General features: G+C 39.9%; 1 protein-coding gene across 6 annotated transcripts in view; it reads left to right on the top strand.

The window, feature by feature from the left end:
• Positions 1-20134, top strand: part of RERE (arginine-glutamic acid dipeptide repeats) — a 432591-nt gene that overhangs the window by 245454 nt on the left and 167003 nt on the right. For all 6 annotated transcript variants that reach the window (XM_082612291.1, XM_082612295.1, XM_082612298.1 and 3 more), the window contains 2 exons: positions 13934-14039; positions 15573-15669. In XM_082612291.1, the coding sequence (XP_082468417.1) occupies positions 13934-14039; positions 15573-15669 (203 nt within the window). The remainder of the gene's footprint in view (positions 1-13933; positions 14040-15572; positions 15670-20134) is intronic.

Genomic DNA, 20134 nt, shown 5'->3' with positions numbered 1-20134 from the left:
CACAATATCATTCAGGTATACATACTATGTATGTAGTATACCACTACACATAGTAATAGGTATGTGTAATACATGTGTAAGTTCTATGTAACGTTTACTCATATCATGCAATAAAATGCTGTAAGCACTCCAGAAACCACCCTCATGCCCTCTCCTAGCCACTAGCCCCATGATAACTACTGCTGTGGGCTCTGACATCATAGATCAGTTTTGCCTGCCTTTGAACTTTATATGTAAAGGGTATCATGTGGTATATATTTATCTGTGTCTGGTTTCTTTGGCTTACCATATTGTTTGTGAGATGCATCCATGTTTTTGTGTGTTACAGTAATTCATTTTAATTGCTATGTAATAATGCATTGTATGGATATGCTGCAATTGATCCTAAACTGTTAGTGACTATTTGGACAATTAGAAGGATTTTAAAACATCCCCTTCAGTAATTGAGCAAGCAAGTAGATTATAAATCAGTAAGAATACTGAACAGCACAGTTTAAAAATTTGAGTTAAATGTCATACATACAGAATACTATGCCTGGCAACCAAAGAATATACATTCTTTTCAGGTACATATGGGACATTTACCAGAAATGGCAATGTTGGATCTTAATTCAGGTCTTAACATATTTTAGAGGATTGAAATCATACAGAACATCTTCTCTGACCAGAGTGGAATTAAGCTAGAAGTAAAAAAACAAAATGATTACCTGGAATATCCAGAAATGTTGGGAATAAAGCGATGCACTTCTAAATAGTCTGTGAGCCAAATAAGGAATGACATTGGAAATTAGAAAATATTTTGCAGTGAATGATTAATGAAACTATGACATATCAGAATTATTGGATATAGCTAAACATATGCTCAGAGGTAAATTTTTAGCCTTAAATATATGTGAAAATAAGAAAGATAGAGTAAAATCAATGGTTTTAGTATCTGTATTGAGAAATTTAAAAATAACTTAAACCAAGGAAAGGAAGGGAATAATGAACATACGAGCTCAAATTAATGAATTAATAAGGAACATTATTAATGTACAATTAAAAACATCCTACAGGCTTTGATATCAGAGGACATTATGAGCAATGTTACCTATTAATTTTGAATATTTAGCTATGGCACCAAACATTCAAAGACAAACCTAAGACAAATTTGCACAAACATGAATAAGAATGCTTATAGTAGCATCCTTGGTTGTAGTAGTGAAAAACTGGAAATGACCCAAGTATCGATCAGGAGGAAATGTTTGAACAAATTGTGGCATGTTGTACATAGATGTAATATGTATCCTTTAAAATGAATGGACTAGGGCATGGATGAATCATGTAAGCATAGTGCTGAATAAACAACGCAGGTTGCAGAGGCAGTCATAGTACAGTATCATTTATGTAAAGTGTAAGAACTGCAAAATGATACCTTATATAGTTTTAGCTGTATGTACATGTGAAGTAAAAGTATAAAGCACTGCGTGGGAATGAGCAACATTAAATTCAAGATAGTGTTTACCTCTGGGGGGAAGTAAGAGAGACCTGCCTAGAAGGAGTGTATAGGCAGTTTCTTCAGGTTTGGTTATGTTTTGTTTCTTAAAATATGTTTGGCCCCTAGTTATATTATCTTTATACCTTTGTGCCTGTGAAAATTTTCATAATACATTTTATAAAAGAAAAGTAAAGGAGGTCAAAAAACCCACAAAACCTTCTGGAGTTTTCATGAACAAAGCTCAGCCTTAGTGAGAGACAGAGACTTGGATTTCTGTGTTGTCCCTGTGGATGGGGAAATTGGTGTATGGATTTATTAAGGTGATCTAACCCCCCTTCTCTGTCTGTATGAAGCGCGGTACACTTTTCCCTGCCAAATTCAGGTGCTTTTGAAAAGACAGCTAGTTTTAAGGAAAACAATACCCGAAGAGATTAAATACAGTATACAAAATGTTACTTGTCTAGTACTGTATGGTTGCTAAGTGGCAGATTTCATTGCCAGTGGCTTTATTAAAGCACTTAACCGTTCTCTGACCTTTTTTGGGAAGGGTGGAGAGATTGCTAAAGGGTCTGTCCCTCTATTGGAATGTTAGCTCTGTCAAGACTGGGACTTTATCTGTGTTTTTCCTCCCCAGAGTCCTCAGTATGTAGCTCCAGAACAATGGTCTGATACCTGGTAGAAGCTCATTAAATATGGATTACGTGATTTGAGGAAATTATACTGTAAAACGAATTTGAAAACATTTTTTTCACTCTCATAACTATTGTCTCTGTAACTGTTATCATATTCTGGGGTTTTTAGGAGATCATTGAAGTCTCAGCTCAGAAGTTTTATCTAGCAAATTATTTGATTTTGAAGAACGTGGGGTTGTTGTCTGTAGTGGTCTTCTCCAGCATCAGCTGGTAGAAAGAAGCATCACAGCTGACTCAAGAGTTGTTTTTCTCATAGTAACGTCTCTTTGTGTTAAAATGGGGGAAGGAATTTAGATTAGGATGTTTTTCTAGCATCCTCTGGCACAAAAGCTTTTTCAGCAGAGCAGATTCATCAATTCTACAGGAAGTTAGTCTTTTTGTGGTAATGGAAATATTCCCTATCTTGATTGTGGTGGTGGTTATACAACACATTTATCAAACACAATTTTATTGTGTATAAAATATACCTCAGTAAAGCTGATTAAGGAAAAAAATAGATGAACCAAAACCAAAACAGTAAAACAAAACCCCCAAATCAAAACATTTCTGAAAAAGGATAGAGGATGAAGGATTTTAAAGAAAACGGTCTTCCTTCAGAAGTTACTAGCATTTATATAAGTTGCTTTAGTGCTTGAACATGATGGGGAATCTTCTTGGCCAAAATTAACCTATTTTAAAATGAACTGTGGCTCTGGTCATATGCTCTTTGATTTTCTCCCTTTCTTTTAAGCAGCATTTCCTCAGCTTGGCTCATACTTGACTGAATACCCTGATCGATTATCTGGGATTAACTCAGCCTTCTCATTTCCTGCTTTCCGTTCCTTCTCCAGCAGGCCAGCGGGCCTTTGTTGTCTGGCATGTGGCCTGAGATAAGCTGTCAGGGCATATGTTTGTATTAGAAAAATGGTTGTAGATAGAACAGGTATAAATAGACTAGCAGGTATTAAAGGTTACAGTCTTCATTTTGGTTTAAGTCAAAAGGAGAGAAGAATAAATAAGATACTTAAAACTGACTATATAAAGTGAAATAGGAAAACCTGAATTTTTAGGGTTCCTACTGATTTTTCCCCTTTTCAACCAAACTATTTGAATTTGTTTATTGGCAAGTTCAAAATGTTTGTTAGCTGTAATTGGATTCTTACTATGTAGGCTGACTTTATTTAAATTTAAATAATTTCTGAACCTATATTAGTGTTCCTTAAAAGTGCAGAAACTCAATTCTAAAAATCTTTGTGCTTCTAAAAGGTATTTTATGGTGTTACTAGCTGTATGTTTTGCAGTTCAATTCAGAAAACTGATACAAAAAGGTTATCACCTACAAAGAGAGGAAATGCTGGATTCACATAAAATAGGTATGTTCATCTTTATAAAAGATGATAATTCAGTATAGTATGGTAAGCTAAAAGTTTGTTTTTTTGTTGGGTGTTTTTGGTTTGTTTTATTCTTGAAAGTTGATGTTTCATGTTGTCAGTTTTCTTAGGTAGGCGGCAGCACCATTTTTGAAATGGCCACAAAGTTGCCTGGAATTGGAATTGATGAATAAAAGTTCCCCAGGTTACTACCTATTTTCTCCTTGCATGCTCTCGGCTTAATAGGTTCACCATTGTTTTAAAGTGTACCTTTTTAGTATAGCCCTATTTATATTCTTGTTTGCATCAAGATATTTCTCAATGTCACGAGCTCAAATTTTAGAAAGAAAAATATCTTAAATTGAAACAAGAGGCGTCTGACCTAGATTTTCTTTAGGGGTTTAACTTCCTGCTCACTACTACAATGTCTGATTATATAAATAAAAATAAAATCTTCTATTTTTTAATAGTTTCTGACTTCTGACTACATGTGTGCTCTAACATTCTAGCCACGGTTCCATTTGGGGAGCCTGCTAAAATTGTTTAAACTACCAGAGTCTGAGAGGGAGGCATCCGGGACTGTTTGTGCCGTTTGTTCACTTCATCTCATAGAGCAGCTCTTCTCACCTGTGGTCCGTGGGTCTGCAAGGCCAGACTGCTTTCATGATTATACCAAGACATCATTTGCCTTGTGCACTCTTCATCCTCTCATGAGTGTACCGTGGGGCTTTACAAAGGCTAAATGATGTGTGGTACATCTCAACGGATGGAAGCAGAATCAGATATGAGAATCTGTTTCCTTAAGCCAAATATCAGAGAGATTTGTAAAAACATAATTATTACTGGTTTCCTAAATTTAGTTTGTTTTAAAAGGATAGTTGCTTGTTGTAATTATTTACATTAGCATGTAATGGGGTTATTGTTAAGTGAGTTACTAAAAATGTCTAAAATTTTTCTTTATTTTCATTTTCTAATATAGTAAACATTGATAAGATATGACCCACATAAACAAAAGCTCTTGGAATTCCTCAATAATTTCGTTGAGAGTCTGAGTCTAAGAAGTCTGAGAACCACTTCTGTAAAGCACACGTTGACTCAGTGAAATCTTTTCAGGATATTTCAGCATGAATTTTTAATAGTAAAATCTGTGTTATGTACCTTCAATCGTAAGTTAGTAATTTTTATTTCTAAAATAATTTCATAGTTAATTTGTGAAATTTCTAGAGAATTTTGGAAGACTACAGCCCAGGTTCTGCCCGCCCCTTCTTTAACTTCCTCTTCACTCCTGCCCCATCATTAATTTGTGAAAGAGTTCTGTAACTTTTCCGACTATGTCATGTACAAGAAGTAGTTAACTCCCCCAGAATGAGTAAAATCGCTGCTGCCATCACCACGATCACCAGACAACCACCGACGTATTGCAGACATGTTAAACTTTGTAGTATTTGGGCTTGATTTTTTAAGAAAGAAATTCAGTGGAAGGTTTAATTACATTTAGTAGGGGTTACGAGGAATTTGGCAATTTCTTATGGTGCTGCCTATAAACAGCTATTTTCTCTTCTGTTATGGGGGAAATCTTTTGGGCCAAATAGAAGATTGGTGGTTATAGATTTATCTGGTGTAATCATGATGGCTGGAAAGAATACTGGCTTTTAGGAAGGGGTTTATTTCGGGTTTGGGCTGCAGATTTTTGGGATCCAAGTATAGGGACTTAATCTGTCTGTGAAATTGCATCCTTCTAGCTTACCCTTCAGCCTGAATTTTGGAACCCTTTAAATCCTGAATCTGACATTTAGTATTTTTGTCAGGTGTACATCAACACGATTCATGTGGGAAATTATAGGAATGTTTTTTAGCTTGTTATATATGTCCCCATATGCTAAGTCCCCCTTTAAATGTGGCTTATCTATGTGTGTGTGACATAAACTTGTTATTCAGTTTAAGAAGACAAGGACAGCAGAGGTTACCTAGTGACCCTGTCTCCTATCTTACGAGGCCAAGAAGTACGAATTTTCCCAGGGCTACCCCTGTACTCAGTTTTGGCCTCGCCACTGCAAATACAGGAATCCATTGTCTGACAATTTCATTGTTCATCCATAATGTAATCCCCGATAGAAATTGCCTTATTGAGTTTTGACTCCCTAGTTAGCAGTTGAGAGAGAATTTTGTTTTCATGCACCTTTTTGGTCCTACCATTAATAAACAAGACATCATTAAGAAACAGTGATTTTGAAAATTATTTCTGATCATTGGAGCCTGTGTGTCAGCACATTTTTAGTAGCATCATCTTTCTGGGGAGTTGGATATAACCAGTTATTTGCATATCTTGGTTGTAAACATTGTAAAAAGTCATCTGCCCTCCCAGAGTTCTACCTTCTTGCTTCACCATCTGATTCCAGATGATTTAAATCCTCTTCCACAGACCCAGATGCTGATGCAATCTCTTGAAAACAGTCTTTTGGATTGAGTGCCACGGATTTGGAAAATGAGCTTGTAACAACCTTGATTCTAGGGCCTAACGGCAGTAAGCACCTTAATCAGATGGATATGGTTTGTTTGTTTCTTTCTTTTATCCTTATCTGTTTTATTCATTATGCTAGTTCTGAGTAGACCCCTGTGTAGTTCCAGGTTATGTCCATTTGCAAATGCCAATCAGTACATGATAAGTAGCCGCTTGTATTAGTCAGAGCTCTCCAGAGAAACAGACCCAATAGGAGAGATAGATATATGTATATATACTATAGGAATTGTCTCATGAGGTTTTGGAGGTCGAGAGTCCCTTAGTATATGTATAACTTGCTGTCTGCAACTGGAGAATCAGGAAGCATGTGGTATAATTAAATTCAAGTCGAAGGCCTGAGAACCAGGGGGGCCGCTGGTGTTAAGTCCCAGCGTCCGAAGGCCCAAGAAGAGGAGCTCTGATGGCTGATGGCAGGGAAAAATAGATGTCGAGCTCCAGAAGAGGGAAGGAATTTGCTCTTCCTTCTTCATTTTGTTCCTTTGGGCCCCCAAGAGATTGGGTCATGCTCGCCCACATTGGGGAGGGCAGATCTCTTTACTCAGTCTACTGAGTCAAAGTCTGGCCTCTCCCAGAAACACCCACGTGGGCACACCCAGAAATAGCGTTTTACCAGCTAGCTGTCTTGGCATCCCTTAGCACAGTCAAGTTGACAAATAAAGTTAACCACCACACCACTAAACCAGTGTCTGTGCTGGACGCTCAAGTGTCGTGGCTCCCATAAGGGAGATGTGCTACAGTCATAGTTCTTTCACACATCAGTTCAGTCACCATTGGGCAGTGGACATATCTGAGAAAGTTGGAAGAAAAGGGCATTTTAGGACAAAACAAATGTGGATACTTTGTTGAGTCGATGTCAGTAAGAAGTATACTTGCCCTGACTATACCCTCTCAAATAAAAGGAAACAAAATGTTTAGTTAGTGTCTTAGTATATTAGGGAGATTTGTACATGATAGTGTGATTATTTGTAGGAGATACTCAAAGCCCTTTCTTCTTTGAGAACAAGACTCTGCAGTCAGCATTGCAGCCTTTCACGTAACCTCCTGGTACCCGTGTGAGAGCAGAACTCTGAGATGGGTGGACCTTGATGGCCTGAGCCCTGATGGCACTTATGTATTCCTGTCACTCTTTGATGGCCTTTTGAGCTGTAATGGCTATAAAGCTATTTAGATATAAATATATAGATATAGAAAATGTTACATGGTTAGTGTCTTATGTTAGGGGTAGAGTAGTGGTTTGAAATAATATTACAAGACATTTCCTACCTGATTTCATCTTAGTCCTGATGTTCATCCACATAGTTGAGTAATGATGATCTTCTGACGGGTACAGAAAGCTTATCTTTATTTTTATTTTTAAAATTTATCTATGTATGTATGTATGTATGTATCTATCTATGTATTTATGGCTGCGTTGGGTCTTCATTGCTGCGCGCGGGCTTTCTTTAGTTGAGGTGAGCAGGGTCTACTCTTCGTTGCGGTGTGTGAGCTTCTTACTGCAGTGGCCTCTCTTGTGGAGCACGGACTCTAGCCACGCAGGCTTCAGTAGTTGTGGCTCGTGGGCTCTAGAGCGCAGGCTCAGTAGTTGTGGCACACGGGCTTAGTTGCTCCGCCGCATGTGGGATCTTCCCGGACCAGGGCTTGAACCCGTGTCCCCTGCATTGGCAGGCGGATTCTTAACCACTGCGCCACCAGGGAAGTGCCGAAAGCTTATCTTTAGATTGATTCCCCTGTGCATATGCCTGGAGTTATACTTGGGCTTTGAAGACTAGTAATCTTAGACCCCACTGTCTGTCCCTAGTCCCCTCCCCCAGAGTCAGGAATGGTTGAAGCCACTAAGACTATGTCCCCAAGGTCTTTTTGAGGGTGATCTTCCCAACAGGCATCACCCTGTTGGTGGAGGTAGACTCAGCAGGCTTGAAATATCACTTCAAAACTGCCATGCAGCACGCTGGAAGGGTAACTCTTAACCTTATTTTCACCATTTTGTTTCTCCAAAGGGAATCTTCTTAAGCCATACCATATACAAATGTTAGCTACTTCTAGTTCCCAAATTTCTGGAAAAACCTGAGTGGCCATTTTGGCTTTATAAAACAAGAATTTTGGTCTGATTTCACCTGACTCTGAATCTAGATCTTCCATTATTTGAAATGTGCGCTCCCAAGAACTAAGCAGTTAAGAATTTGAAGGAAGTTCTGTGTTATCTCTAGCAGATTATTTTCACTTTGCAAAATTGTTCATGTGATGATATCCACCTTCATATCCCAGTTGGGTTGTCTTTGGCCCTGATCCTTCTGTCACATTTGATAACAGTGGGGGGACTCGAATGACCTGTTTGGAGGGCTTTGGGAGCCCTGATAACCTGGCAAGGCCTGGCAGGTGACTGGTGGAGCAAAGAAGGTCCTTGTTCTGTCATGCAGGTTGAGTACACAGTTATTGTTGTGCCCATGCTGGTTGGGAATAAACACCACTGAAAAGGTGATCTCTGCACTTGTCTATTTGGTCATTAATGAACTCCTGTCCTCACCCCCACCCCCACCCCCACCCCACACCCCTGCACTTCTTTTATTTTTTTATATTGTGTAAAAATGTTTCCCCAGAGGAAGATAGTTAAGACTGGTCCTAGGAAGGACACAGATTGGCTATTTAAAATCAGTGAAAGTGCCATATTAATAATCATGATCTCTGGGAAGGGAAACTGACTTCTCGGCCTTGGATCTTGTACATTTGTACGTGGGGTAGCTGAGGTGTGCACTCTTTTTTTTTTTTTTTTTTTTTTCTTTTTGCGGTATGCGGGCCTCTCACTGTTGTGGCCTCTCCCGTTGCGGAGCACAGGCTCCGGATGCGCAGGCCCAGCGGCCATGGCTCACGGGCCCAGCCGCTCCGCGGCATATGGGATCCTCCCAGACCGGGGCACGAACCCGTATCCCCTGCATCGGCAGGCGGACTCTCAACCGCTGCGCCACCAGGGAGGCCCCCGAGGTGTGCACTCTTGACGGAGTGAACCGGTGTCGCCCAGCAGCAGTCTCCTGTTTTCCTTTCTGGTCTCTGTTGCCTCCCTTTCCCTCTAGTCTGCCTTTCTCAGTTATCTTATTCTCAGTGTTGAATTTCAGTTTTGCTTTTTAGCTCATTAATTCTCACCCTGTTGCCTGACATGCAAATATCTGGAAATACTCCTGCTGCTGAACACCCACCACTGAGCTGTCTTTTCTACACCCAGGTGGTGATGGGATTTGTCCTCTGATAAACACTTTATTTCCCTAAATTTACATCCATCCCTTATTTCAAGAAATCTGGGACAGGGATGTGGACAAATCCATAATTGAACCCAGAATCAACTCCTCCCCTTGTTTGCACGGGGCCTGTGAAACCTTACTGTAAGCAGATTGGTTTGGTGGTTTTCTCTTAATGCTGGTGCTTCCTACCACCTGGAAGCAGTCAAATCGATCTCTCTCTCCTTAAAGAAAAAATGGTGGGAATTATTTACTTCCCAGTGGGCTCTTCTCTGTGTTCAGAAATATACCCCAGGGTGCCTTCACATGGGAAGCTTTTCACCGCTTCCTTCTTCATTCAGCATTGTGTTTAAAATGTGTCATTTATAACCACTTTGACCATCATGCAGTTGTCCAATTATATCACTAGTCAATAATGAGGCATATTTGTTAGAAGTACTTGATATGCTTCTTGAATTGTTGTGAAAGTGAAGAAACTTTCCCTCTAATTTGCTACTGGATTTACTTTTGTATTGCTATTATGAGCATAATTTTGGATCTGAGAAAAGCAAAATTTATAACCGGCCTCTTGATATAGCTTAACCCCTCTCTTCATCTGTAAGACAGCGATAGTGCTATCCAGCATGTACTGAGAGCCAGTCCGCTCTACTTACATTCACTTATTTAATCCTCACGACCTAATGAGGTATAGACTATTATTTTTCCTCATTTTATGTATGAGGAAATTGAGGCTTGGAGAGGTAATTGGCCCCAGGCCCAGGTGGTTTGGGTTGAATCAGATGATCTCTAAGTTCCTATCTGCCTTTAATTTTCTGCGATTTTGAGCAGACGTCTTAGCCTGGTGAAAAGTGTCAAGAAGATGAAGATTTCCCATGACTGACGGCTGAGGGGGCGAGTACCGCGAGAGGGGGTGCCCTCCGCTCCCTTTTGCTGTTCCTCAGCGCGTAGTAGGCAGCTTCCATGGAAGATGACGCTTTAGTTCCTGAAACGCCTTAGGATGGTCATGTGAGCTAATGCCATCGTGTGATACAGAGAAAACATAAGGGTGCTCTCCCAATCCTATTTTATCTACTTGGTTAAGTCTGGGGAAGAAATCTAAACATAGGCACGTAAGATGGAACCAGACCATAGACATCATCTTGTTCTGTCCCTCACTTGTCAGATGGCTGGGTGACTTCACTAAGGTCACCCCCAGCTAACCAGTGATTGCGGACAGTACCAAAATCCTAGATTACCTGATTTTAGGCTAGTGCCTCTGAAACAACACGGTGCCTCCCTTTATAGACGTTTAATCTTTAACTAAATTCCTGGCCTATTTGGGAAGATGGTGTCCATTAGAGCTACTTACATTCGTTCAGAGCTTCTGTTTACCTTGAGCCGGCCTGCCTTTGCCATGTGTGGAATTCAGAATCTGGAGGCTTTTTTTTTTTTTTAAACACAATGCCGCCACTCCCTGGTTGTTGGGTAGTATTGCATTAGGAAATCCAGTAGGCTTTCAACTCCCTTTGTAAAGGCTGATAATAGGAGAAGTAAATCTACGTACAAACAAACTAGAGTGGTAATTTTGTGTGGGTGGAATCATTAAGTGTGCCTGGGTCAGAAGATAACATAGGTATTATACCTCAAAACATCACCTGAATCACTGGCTTGGTTCTGAAAAATAGACATTGTGTGATTATAGTACCTTTAAAGGTTATCTGTTGCCCTTCACAGTTTCATACATCTTACGCTTTTTCTGCATCTGTTGAGATGATCACATGGTTTTCCTCTTTTCTTTTGTTAATGTGGTGTATCACCCTGATTGATCTGTGTATGTTGAGCCATCTTTGTGAACTTGGGAGGAATCCAGCTCGGTCCTGGTGTATGATCTTCTTTATGTGTTGGATTTGGTTGGCTAATATTTTGTTGAGAATTTCTGCATCTATATGAATCAAAGGTACTGGCCTATAATTTTCTTTCTTCGTAGCACCTTTGTCTGGTCCTTTGGTGTTCATACCTCTTAGCTGTGTTACAGAAGTACATCACGGTATACAGTTGAGAACACTGTTGCTAAGACTGTTAGTACATCTGAATTCCTTTGTGCCGTGAGCGTGGAAGCCTCCATTAGTAGCTCAGTGACTAGACATCACTATCATCTCCTGAAAGAAACCATATTCTGGAGAGGATATCACTCCTACAATTCTCAGCAAAGTTCTTGAAGTTTTCCGTGAAACACTGGTTAGAGTCACCTACTACCAGAGAGAAAGCAATAATAGTCTTTTGAGTTCCTGCTCAGTTACAGATGCTTTTCCATCTTTCCAGTTTTTTCATGAGTCCTTTTAGGTAGGTTTGGATAATCCTGTTTTACAGAAAAGGGTGGACTCAGAGAATCTTAGGAATGTGCTCAGAGTCGTGTAACGGGGAGGTGATGGAGTTGGGATTTGAACCATGACCCACTTTCCTGTACTTACCAGCCCAGCTCAGTAGGGCTTGAATTAGAGGTTAGTCTTACCATTCTGGTTTAGCTTTCCTTAAAAAGGAAACTATTAGACCATTGGTTTTCAACTGGGAGTGTTTTGTACGCGAAGGGGACACTTGGCAGTATTTGAAGACATTTTTGGTTGTCACAATGAGGGAGGAGTGTTGCTGGCAATTAGTGGTTGAAGGCCAGGGCTGCTGCTGCGCATCTAACAGTGCACTGGGTAGGCCCCCGCAACAGACTTACCTGGACCAAATGTCAGTAGTTTAGGTTGAGAAGCCCTGTGTTGGACAGTGTATTCACTTAACCGGGTTTATCCCTGAGTACTGCCAAACAGGCCCCGCCCCTCCCCTGGTGTGTCTCCTTCTTTCCCTGCTGAGTGCGCTCTACCTGGCCTTGCTTTTTATCATCCTGCCTCAGGAAGATACTGTAGCCCTCTAGATGCTCTCCCACGGCCTGGGGTTTTGCACCTCAGTGCCTGTGGCTTTGGTCAGCAGTGCAGATAGAAGACCCCATTTGTTCCAGAGAGTTAAAAGCCACTAAAGGCCAAACTCCAGCTAGGGTTCAGGTTCCCCTCACCATCATGCAGAATGTTCTCCTCTGCTGCATGCAGATGGACCACGTGCATGTGTCTTATATATGTCTTGTACTTTCTCTATCTTTGTGTATTTCTCAGGTCTCCTCCTTTGCCTAGAAAAAATTTCATTGAAATATTTCCTCTTTTTTCCCAGGTCAGCTGTTCCTTCCTCCATAATCCCTTGCCGGAAATAACTGCTCTGTCTGTAAACTCCTATACTATATATAAAGTGTATTCTTTTTATGCAGCGTACTGATTTGTCCTCTTTTTCCCACCCTCAGTATAAACGGTGTAGAATATAAAAGTGCACAATTGATAAAAACTAAAAAGTACCCATTTTGTAGGATTATTCGTTGTATGCAATCTCTTTTATTCAAACCAGTAATGATGCCCTATATTTGACACAGTTAATTGCAAAAGTAAGAATCTTAGTGTGTATGGTATTTACTTTGGAATAGCACTTCTTCACATTTGAGTTCAGTCAAGACCTTTGGCAGTTGCTTTCTTTCTGGTTCTTTGAATGGCTTACATATTTTAGCAAAAATATTTTTGAGCCTTCCTGGTCTTTTAGTGAAGGCTTTGTGCAACCTCTCATGTAAGCATCAAGCATCTTACTTCATTAGAGAAGGCTCCTTTGACATACTTTAGGATTTGGCCGTCTCCCTTATAAACATGAGGCGTTTCTCGAATTTTAGCTCTCATGCATTTCTGGCCCACTGACTTGTGATGAGAAGGTAGAAGCTGCTAAGAGGAGTGGTATTGCACTCACCTTGGGGAAGTCCCTTACGGCCCTCAGCTGGGTCGGAAAGTATTTTCTGAGGCCTCCGGAAGCCTTAGTGCACTGCCACATTGAGATGCTTCATGACCAGGTACACAGAGATGGTCCTCTCAAGCCCCAACCCATAGCCTTCAAATGGAAAGGCAGTATTTGATCCTTTATTCTTTGAATGAACTAGGAACAAAATTAACTTTCAGGGACAAGATGGTTAAGTGTCTCACAAACATTTATGGGACCCTGACCATCATAGAACTCTGTTATTCATAAATATTTAAGTCCAAGGTGTTCTCTTCTAGGGAAATTCAGAGATAAATGAGACAGGGTCCCTGCTCCATGGACTCATAGTACCTTCCTCACCACCAATAGTTTGCTGTGTTAGTTTGCCATAGAGCATAAGTGGCAGTAAAGTAGCAGGAAAAACTCACTGCCCTTAATGGCCTTGACAGTGTGCTGAAACAGTTTCTAAATATTTACCAACACAATTAAAGGTTCAGGTAGAAGAAGGATGTATTCATGTAGTGTACTGAGTAGTTAATGCTAAATAAAAAAATAAAATATTGAACGAATTAGTTAATCAAACTGGGGAGATTTATAGATTCAGTTTGGTTTCCGTTGTTTCCTGAAATAAGCAACTTTGAGGGATAGAGTCAGAGAGGTGTTGTGGCTGGGATTTTTCAAAAAATGAAAATTGACCTCATAATTGACTAATGTATTTTTGTGGTCCTGGTAGTAATTGTGTGTCTCCTTCTCTGCCTGTCCACCTGTTTCCAGGGGCTTTTGATCATGGGTATGGTATGCACCTGTGGGCACCCGAAATCCTGTTCCTAATGCTGTTAGATTTTCCTTTTCAGAGTAAGAGGGACCACCTACTCATGAACGTCAAATGGTACTACCGTCAGTCTGAAGTTCCAGATTCTGTGTATCAGCATTTGGTTCAGGATCGACATAATGAAAATGGTAAATATGTCCTTCTGGTTTGATTCTTACACTTTCTTAGCTTTGGGCAAAGTTCTTTGTAAAAACATTCATTAAATGGAGATAACCACTATGAAAATTTTTCACTGAAAAAGCCTTTTATCAATAAAGACATTACTGGAATGTTCTTTTTTTTTTTTTTTTGCTGAGTTCTTTCACTATTTCTGCCTTAAAAGAGAAACAACCTGATCATGTGCTAGTATCATCTTTCCCTTAAACTAGGAGTAGTGATAGATCTTCTTTGGAAATAAAAAGTAGCTTCATCTTTTTATTCCTTTTTCTCACCTAATGCTGAACTAATGACACTGAAAACCGTATAGAATTGTATTTTGTTTCTTTTTAATAATGTGTATTGTTGAACTTCAGGGTTGTGAACTTCAGTTTTCAAAGCAAAGCTTTCCTGAATATTTCGAAATTTAGCTTGAGTATTGACTTTTAGAAAAATAGGAAGGTAGTTCAGAGCATCTTTTAACTTTTTCTTCCTCTGGCACTGCAGTTTCTACCCAATAACTTTATTGACACATGAGATATGTACATAAAGTGTATATTATGTTTCTTCAGATAAAGTGTATATTACGTTTGTTCAGATGTCTAATAGCTCCTTTTTATTGATTTTTTTTTTGAGGTGCTAGGCCTCATTCTAGTTGATTCACATTTGTTACCCATTAATTATATGAGCTCGGGGTTGTCACTCCCCACTTCCAGATCAGGAAATCGAGGCTTAGAGATGCTAAAGGAGTTGCCAAGGCTATTCATCTTCTGAGTGGAGACTCCGGGGCAGGGGCAGGGATCCAGCTCTCTCTGGCCCGGATGACTGTGCTTGTCTCACTCCTTCACACTGCCTTTGGTGACAGGTTTTGAGTCAACAAACCAGTAGTCAAAAACAGTTTTCTTTCTTTTTTGTTTTGTTTTAATTAATAAAGCTCACATTAGAAGTCAGGCCTATGAATGCAGTAATGTGAAAACAGTTTTGAAGAATAATGTTCTTTTATGTTTTACCAGTTTTTTCTTTTTTGAAGCTATTAAATTTCTGTTAAAACAGTTAAATGATGATTCTTTATTAAAAATAATAACTTGGTTATTATTTTCAACTTGAAACAGTGTGATTTCACTCCATCCTGGAATATTTAGCAATAAAATACCAGATGCACAGGATCACTGAAAATTTTAGTAGTTTACAAGTTGCTAAAATGTGGTAGTTGTTTTCTTTTTCCTTCTTTTTTCATTTTCTGCTTAATACATTTCAGCCAACTGTGGGGACTTAATAAAGGGCAAAAACACATCCCACAGGACGCTTGCTCCTGTTATTCCTGCTGTATGTTATTCCTCTTCTCTGGTTTGCTGACAGGCCTGGTTATTTATTGTGCTTTTTATAGTGGGAAGTGAACCTGAAGGAAAAATTTTGTGAAATTTTCCCAATCCTTTCTGGAAACTCAATTATAATATCCTCCTAATTCACTTTTTTTTTTTTTTTTTGTGTATGTGTATGTGTGTGTGTGTGTGTGTGTGTGACAGACTCTGGAAGAGAACTTGTCATAACAGACCCAGTTATCAAGAACCGAGAGCTCTTCATTTCTGATTACGTTGACACTTACCACGCTGCTGCCCTTAGGTAAGCGCCAGAGATGTGTAGTCCTTCTGTGAAGGAGAAGTCATTGGCCACTGTAGGTAGAGAGTCTAAGCTGCCTAGATCTCGTCTGGTAATCGTAATATCAATCACACTACCCCTGTGGTCTCAGCGAGCTGACACTCCGGTGTTAGCTTCGTGGATTGTTGGGGTGTCAGAGGTTGCCTCTGTCTTCACTAATCTGCGTGAGAGGGAAAAACCACTTTTTTCTTTTTCTTTCTTTTTTCTTTTTTTATTTTACACCCTCTCTAGAGTTTTGTGTTTTATTTCCTTGAAAATTCGTTGCTAAAGTATTTAGGGTGGGGTGTTATACAGATTATTTCCTGAAGATTCAGTCACTGCCAAGATAGACTTACAAAAATGAATGAAACAAATATGGCGGCATGTAATTGTAGGAGAATCTAGGCAAAGTTCATAGGAATTTTCATTGCCCTGTATACTTTTAAATTTCTCTGTGTATGAAGAGTTTACTACTAAAAAGCTTGGGAGTAGGGAAAACATACAGAAGATTTTATTCTGAGGTAACATTGCCGCTGGCCTTAATGTCTTAGGTGATAATGCCAAAACGTGACCGTGAGCCTCTGCTTCACACCCTCTGGTAGTTTCTGTCCGTTTCAAGAAAAAGATACCTATTTACTCTGGTATATTTTGTTTACGAGGGGAAGACTTGGGGCTTCTTAGGTGGTAAAGGAAGTAAGGACAAGTGATTCTTTTTTATACCTTTTCCCCCACTGGAAATAACAAAATGGTGAAAGAACCACTTTCTCTGTTAAAGAACCTGGTTTCAAAAAAAGTCGTAGGGGGACTTCCCTGGTGGCGCAGTGGTTAAGAATCCGCCTGCCAATGCAGGGGACACTGGTTCGATCCCTGGTCCCGGAAGATCCCACATGCCATGCAGCAACTAAGCCCGTGCATGCACCACAACTACTGAGCCTGTTCTCTAGAACCCGCGAGCCACAACTACTGAGCCCGTGTGCCACAACTTCTGAAGCCTGCATGCCTTAGAGCCCTGCTCCGCAACAAGAGAAGCCACCGCAACGAGAAGCCCGTGCACTGCAAGGATGAGTAGCCCCTGCTCGCCGCAACTAGAGAAAGCCTGTGTGCAGAAACATAGACCCAACGCAGCGGGGGGGGAAAAAAAAGTCATAGGGATTTGCTGGCTTTTAGCTTAACTACAGTGAGATACAATAATTTCTCTATTATATTGCTCAGATGGTATTCAGTAAAACCATCTGGAGTCTCTTGTGCAAAGCTACATAGCTAAAGCCAGTTATTTGAAGGCAAATTAGTAGCAACTTTTAATATAGGGCAGGTTTTGGCAAACTTTTTGGGCCAGATAATTTTTCATGGTCTCTGTTGCAACTATTCAGCTCAGCCATTGTAGTACAAAAGCCACAAGCAACATGTAAATAAATGAGGTGGCAGTGCGCCAATAGAACTTTACTTGAGGACACTGAAATTTGAATTTCATTTAATTTCCACACGTCAGGAGATATGACTCTTCTTTTGATTTATTTTTTAGCCATTTAAAAATGGAAAAACCATTCTTAGTTCTCAGGCTGTACAAGAGCAGGTGGTGGGCCAGATTTGGCTTGCAGACTGTAGTCTGCCAAGCCCCGCTGTAAGGGAAGGCGTGTATGTGGTTAGATTTGGCTTCTTACAGGACTTCAGATACATTTAGAGAATTCCTGTAGTGTTTTATAAACTTATTCCAAAATTCCTCCAAGCTTTTCATGTCTTCTTGGCGGTGGCTTTCCAATCTTAAACTTGCATGCTCAACAAAGCAAGTTAATGGAAGGTTGGATGGATTGGTGGAACCATTAAATTGTTAGCTAAGACAATTGACTCGATCCTGAGGTTATTTCTTATCCACTTTGCATGCTCCCCCGCCCCCCATCTTATTTCATTGATTGAGGTGAATGATTTTTAAGCAATTTAGAGTTGAAGTTAAGTAAATATGTGAGATATGTAACTCTGGTCATTCAACAGATTTTGATATATTTGCTTAAAGTGAATGTATTTGAATATTGATCAGAGACTGTTTAGGTTTGTAGAGTCATTTTATACTATTTTAGCATTTTTAGATCAGGTTATCCCAGGTAATTCTAGCTGGACCTGGATGAATTTACTTTTGCTAGGTTTACAGTCAGGTGTCTTCTGTAACTGTACAGGTTACTGTCTCTTCACTGACCACCAAAGAGCTGGAGTGCTAAAGTGGTGATTCCTTATCTTCCTTTCGCTGTGTATGTGACCAGAACCCTTACTGATTAGTTTTTTTCTCCTGTGGTATTTTCTTTAGAGTGGTCATACAGTGATTTTATAAAGCTGTCATCTTAAATTTGACTTTGTCGGCTTCAAATAGAGCATCTCTTGCGTGACTTGACAGTTGGGTTTTTTTCAAAGACACCAGATGAATGTGACCACATGGTTACTGGTGATCTGGCCTAGTAGCTACTCAGTAATCCTCATGGGTGTGTTGACGTTTGCTGGCATCTGGGGCTCATCTGGGGGGTTCTTGCTGTTGCTTAGTAATCTCGCCTGGTTCTCAAGAGTGCTCACTGTACGATCATCTCTGATAAAAGCAGAGTTGAATAGCAGTGCCCCCAGGAATCTCTATTTATTCCTTTCCTCTTCACTAAAGCTAGATTACTTTAATTTTAAAGTATGGGGGTGGGGGTTAGGCTTTCATTTTTCTTCCCACTTTTTCCTTCACCATTTACCAAGAAAGGATTTTTTTCTTTCTCCACAGATATAAAGTCGTACTGCCAAAAATAAATTCAGTTTTGAAAGAGGACAAATAAAATAGGCCGTAGGCACATGAAAGAGGATCAAATGAATGTACTGAAAAAAACATGGAGGACAAAAAAAAAGAAAAAGACAGATAGTGTTGGTGCTCAGCGCCATTCTTCTCAAAGATCAAAGTGCTCAGTGGTGTGGATTCTTTCAGCTCACAGCCCTCCGAGGGGCTCTTGCCATTCCATTCACTCAGGAGGAGACCGGTGTATAACTTTCTCTTTCAAGCTGGTGCTAGGGTTGGGCTATAAAGGAAGAGAGAGCTTTGTCCTTTAGCCATCACGAATCAAAAGGAAAACAGAACTCCTCGGCAGCCTCTCTGTGTAAATTGAGATGGTAGCATTTCCCTACCCAAACCAAATTTATTCCTAGGAGAGGTGGTGGGATCTTCACGGTTGTAGATAAGCGTGTTGAGGGTCCAGCATTACCGGTCTGCTGCCGTTTTTGAATTCTTGCTTTGGCTGTCCCTCATTCCTGCCTTCAAGCTAAGCTTCTGCAACTGTTTATTTTCTTTTCTTCCTTACGTTTATCAGTAACCATATAGTAATACTGTGTTAGTGTCTTGAGTGGAGTATTTTTGAGTTCTCCTTGTTCCCAGGTTAAGTATTTTTGGCTGACACTGGTATAAAAGAAAAAGCTCCAGGTTGAAATTGGAAGACTTCAGTTTGAATCCTGGCTTTACCACATAGTTTTGTGACCAAGGTCAAGTTTGTTAACCTTTGTGCCACCTTTTTAACAAATTTATTTAAAGTCACATGATGAAGTGACAGAACCCAGAACTGGTTTTATATCCAGTAAGGTACAGAGCATGAAAAAGCCTCTTGCAGAGAGAGTATCTCACACTCCGTAGTATGAGTAGTGCTCATGAATCTGAATGGGTTTCTTAAAAGCATAAAAGGAAGAAAAGGAAAAGTGAAATTAAGTATAATTCTGTATTAAGTTATTGGTGGTACGGTTACTTAGCATCCATTTATTTTATTTCTCTGTGGCCTCTAGGATGGATTGTTTGGATACTCAGGGCGCTTTAGGCATGGAGAGAAGTGTTCAGCTCAGGGAGCCATTTGTAGATGCTCTGAGAATGAGCAAATCGGTTTGTAGCTTGCAATTTGTTTGCTATGATAGTATTTTTACCCTAAGGATAATACTTTATTGATGATCAAAGGATCAAGAGCGATTGCTTCGTGATTGGACTCTGAACATGTGACCTGGACAGCATTTTCGGGTTTACTGTGCACTTGTAACAGTGAATTCTCAAGTACTGACTGTGGAGGGCAGACAGGAGATCTTAACTCTTTCATCGGCTTGAGGGCTATTTTCCAGCCTTCTAATTATCTGCTTCCTATTGGGAAAAAAAAATATCCAAGGTAGGTTACAGGTTACACGGTATCATTTTACCTAGGAATTCATATTAATAGGAGTATGTTCTAGAGTGAATTTTCCAGAAACCCAGGGCCAAGAAATCCTAAACTAGGTCTTTAGGGCTTCTAATTGCCCTTTTTCCATCCCAAATCAATTTATCTCCTTCCTTTGTTATGGGCAGCTAGCGTCACACATGTGTAGTGATTGAAACAGGTTAATTATGTCTTGGTACAATTCCCCAACCATTTCTTAGAACTTACAAAGTTCCTTTAGTTTCTGCAAGTTCCCTAAGAGGTTT

The sequence above is a fragment of the Mesoplodon mirus genome (genome assembly GCF_964341445.2).
Source record: "Mesoplodon mirus genome assembly, chromosome: 3".
Taxonomy (NCBI): domain Eukaryota; kingdom Metazoa; phylum Chordata; class Mammalia; order Artiodactyla; family Ziphiidae; genus Mesoplodon; species Mesoplodon mirus.
Note: the sequence above shows the minus strand (reverse complement) of the source record. Positions and strands in the feature narration are given on the sequence as shown.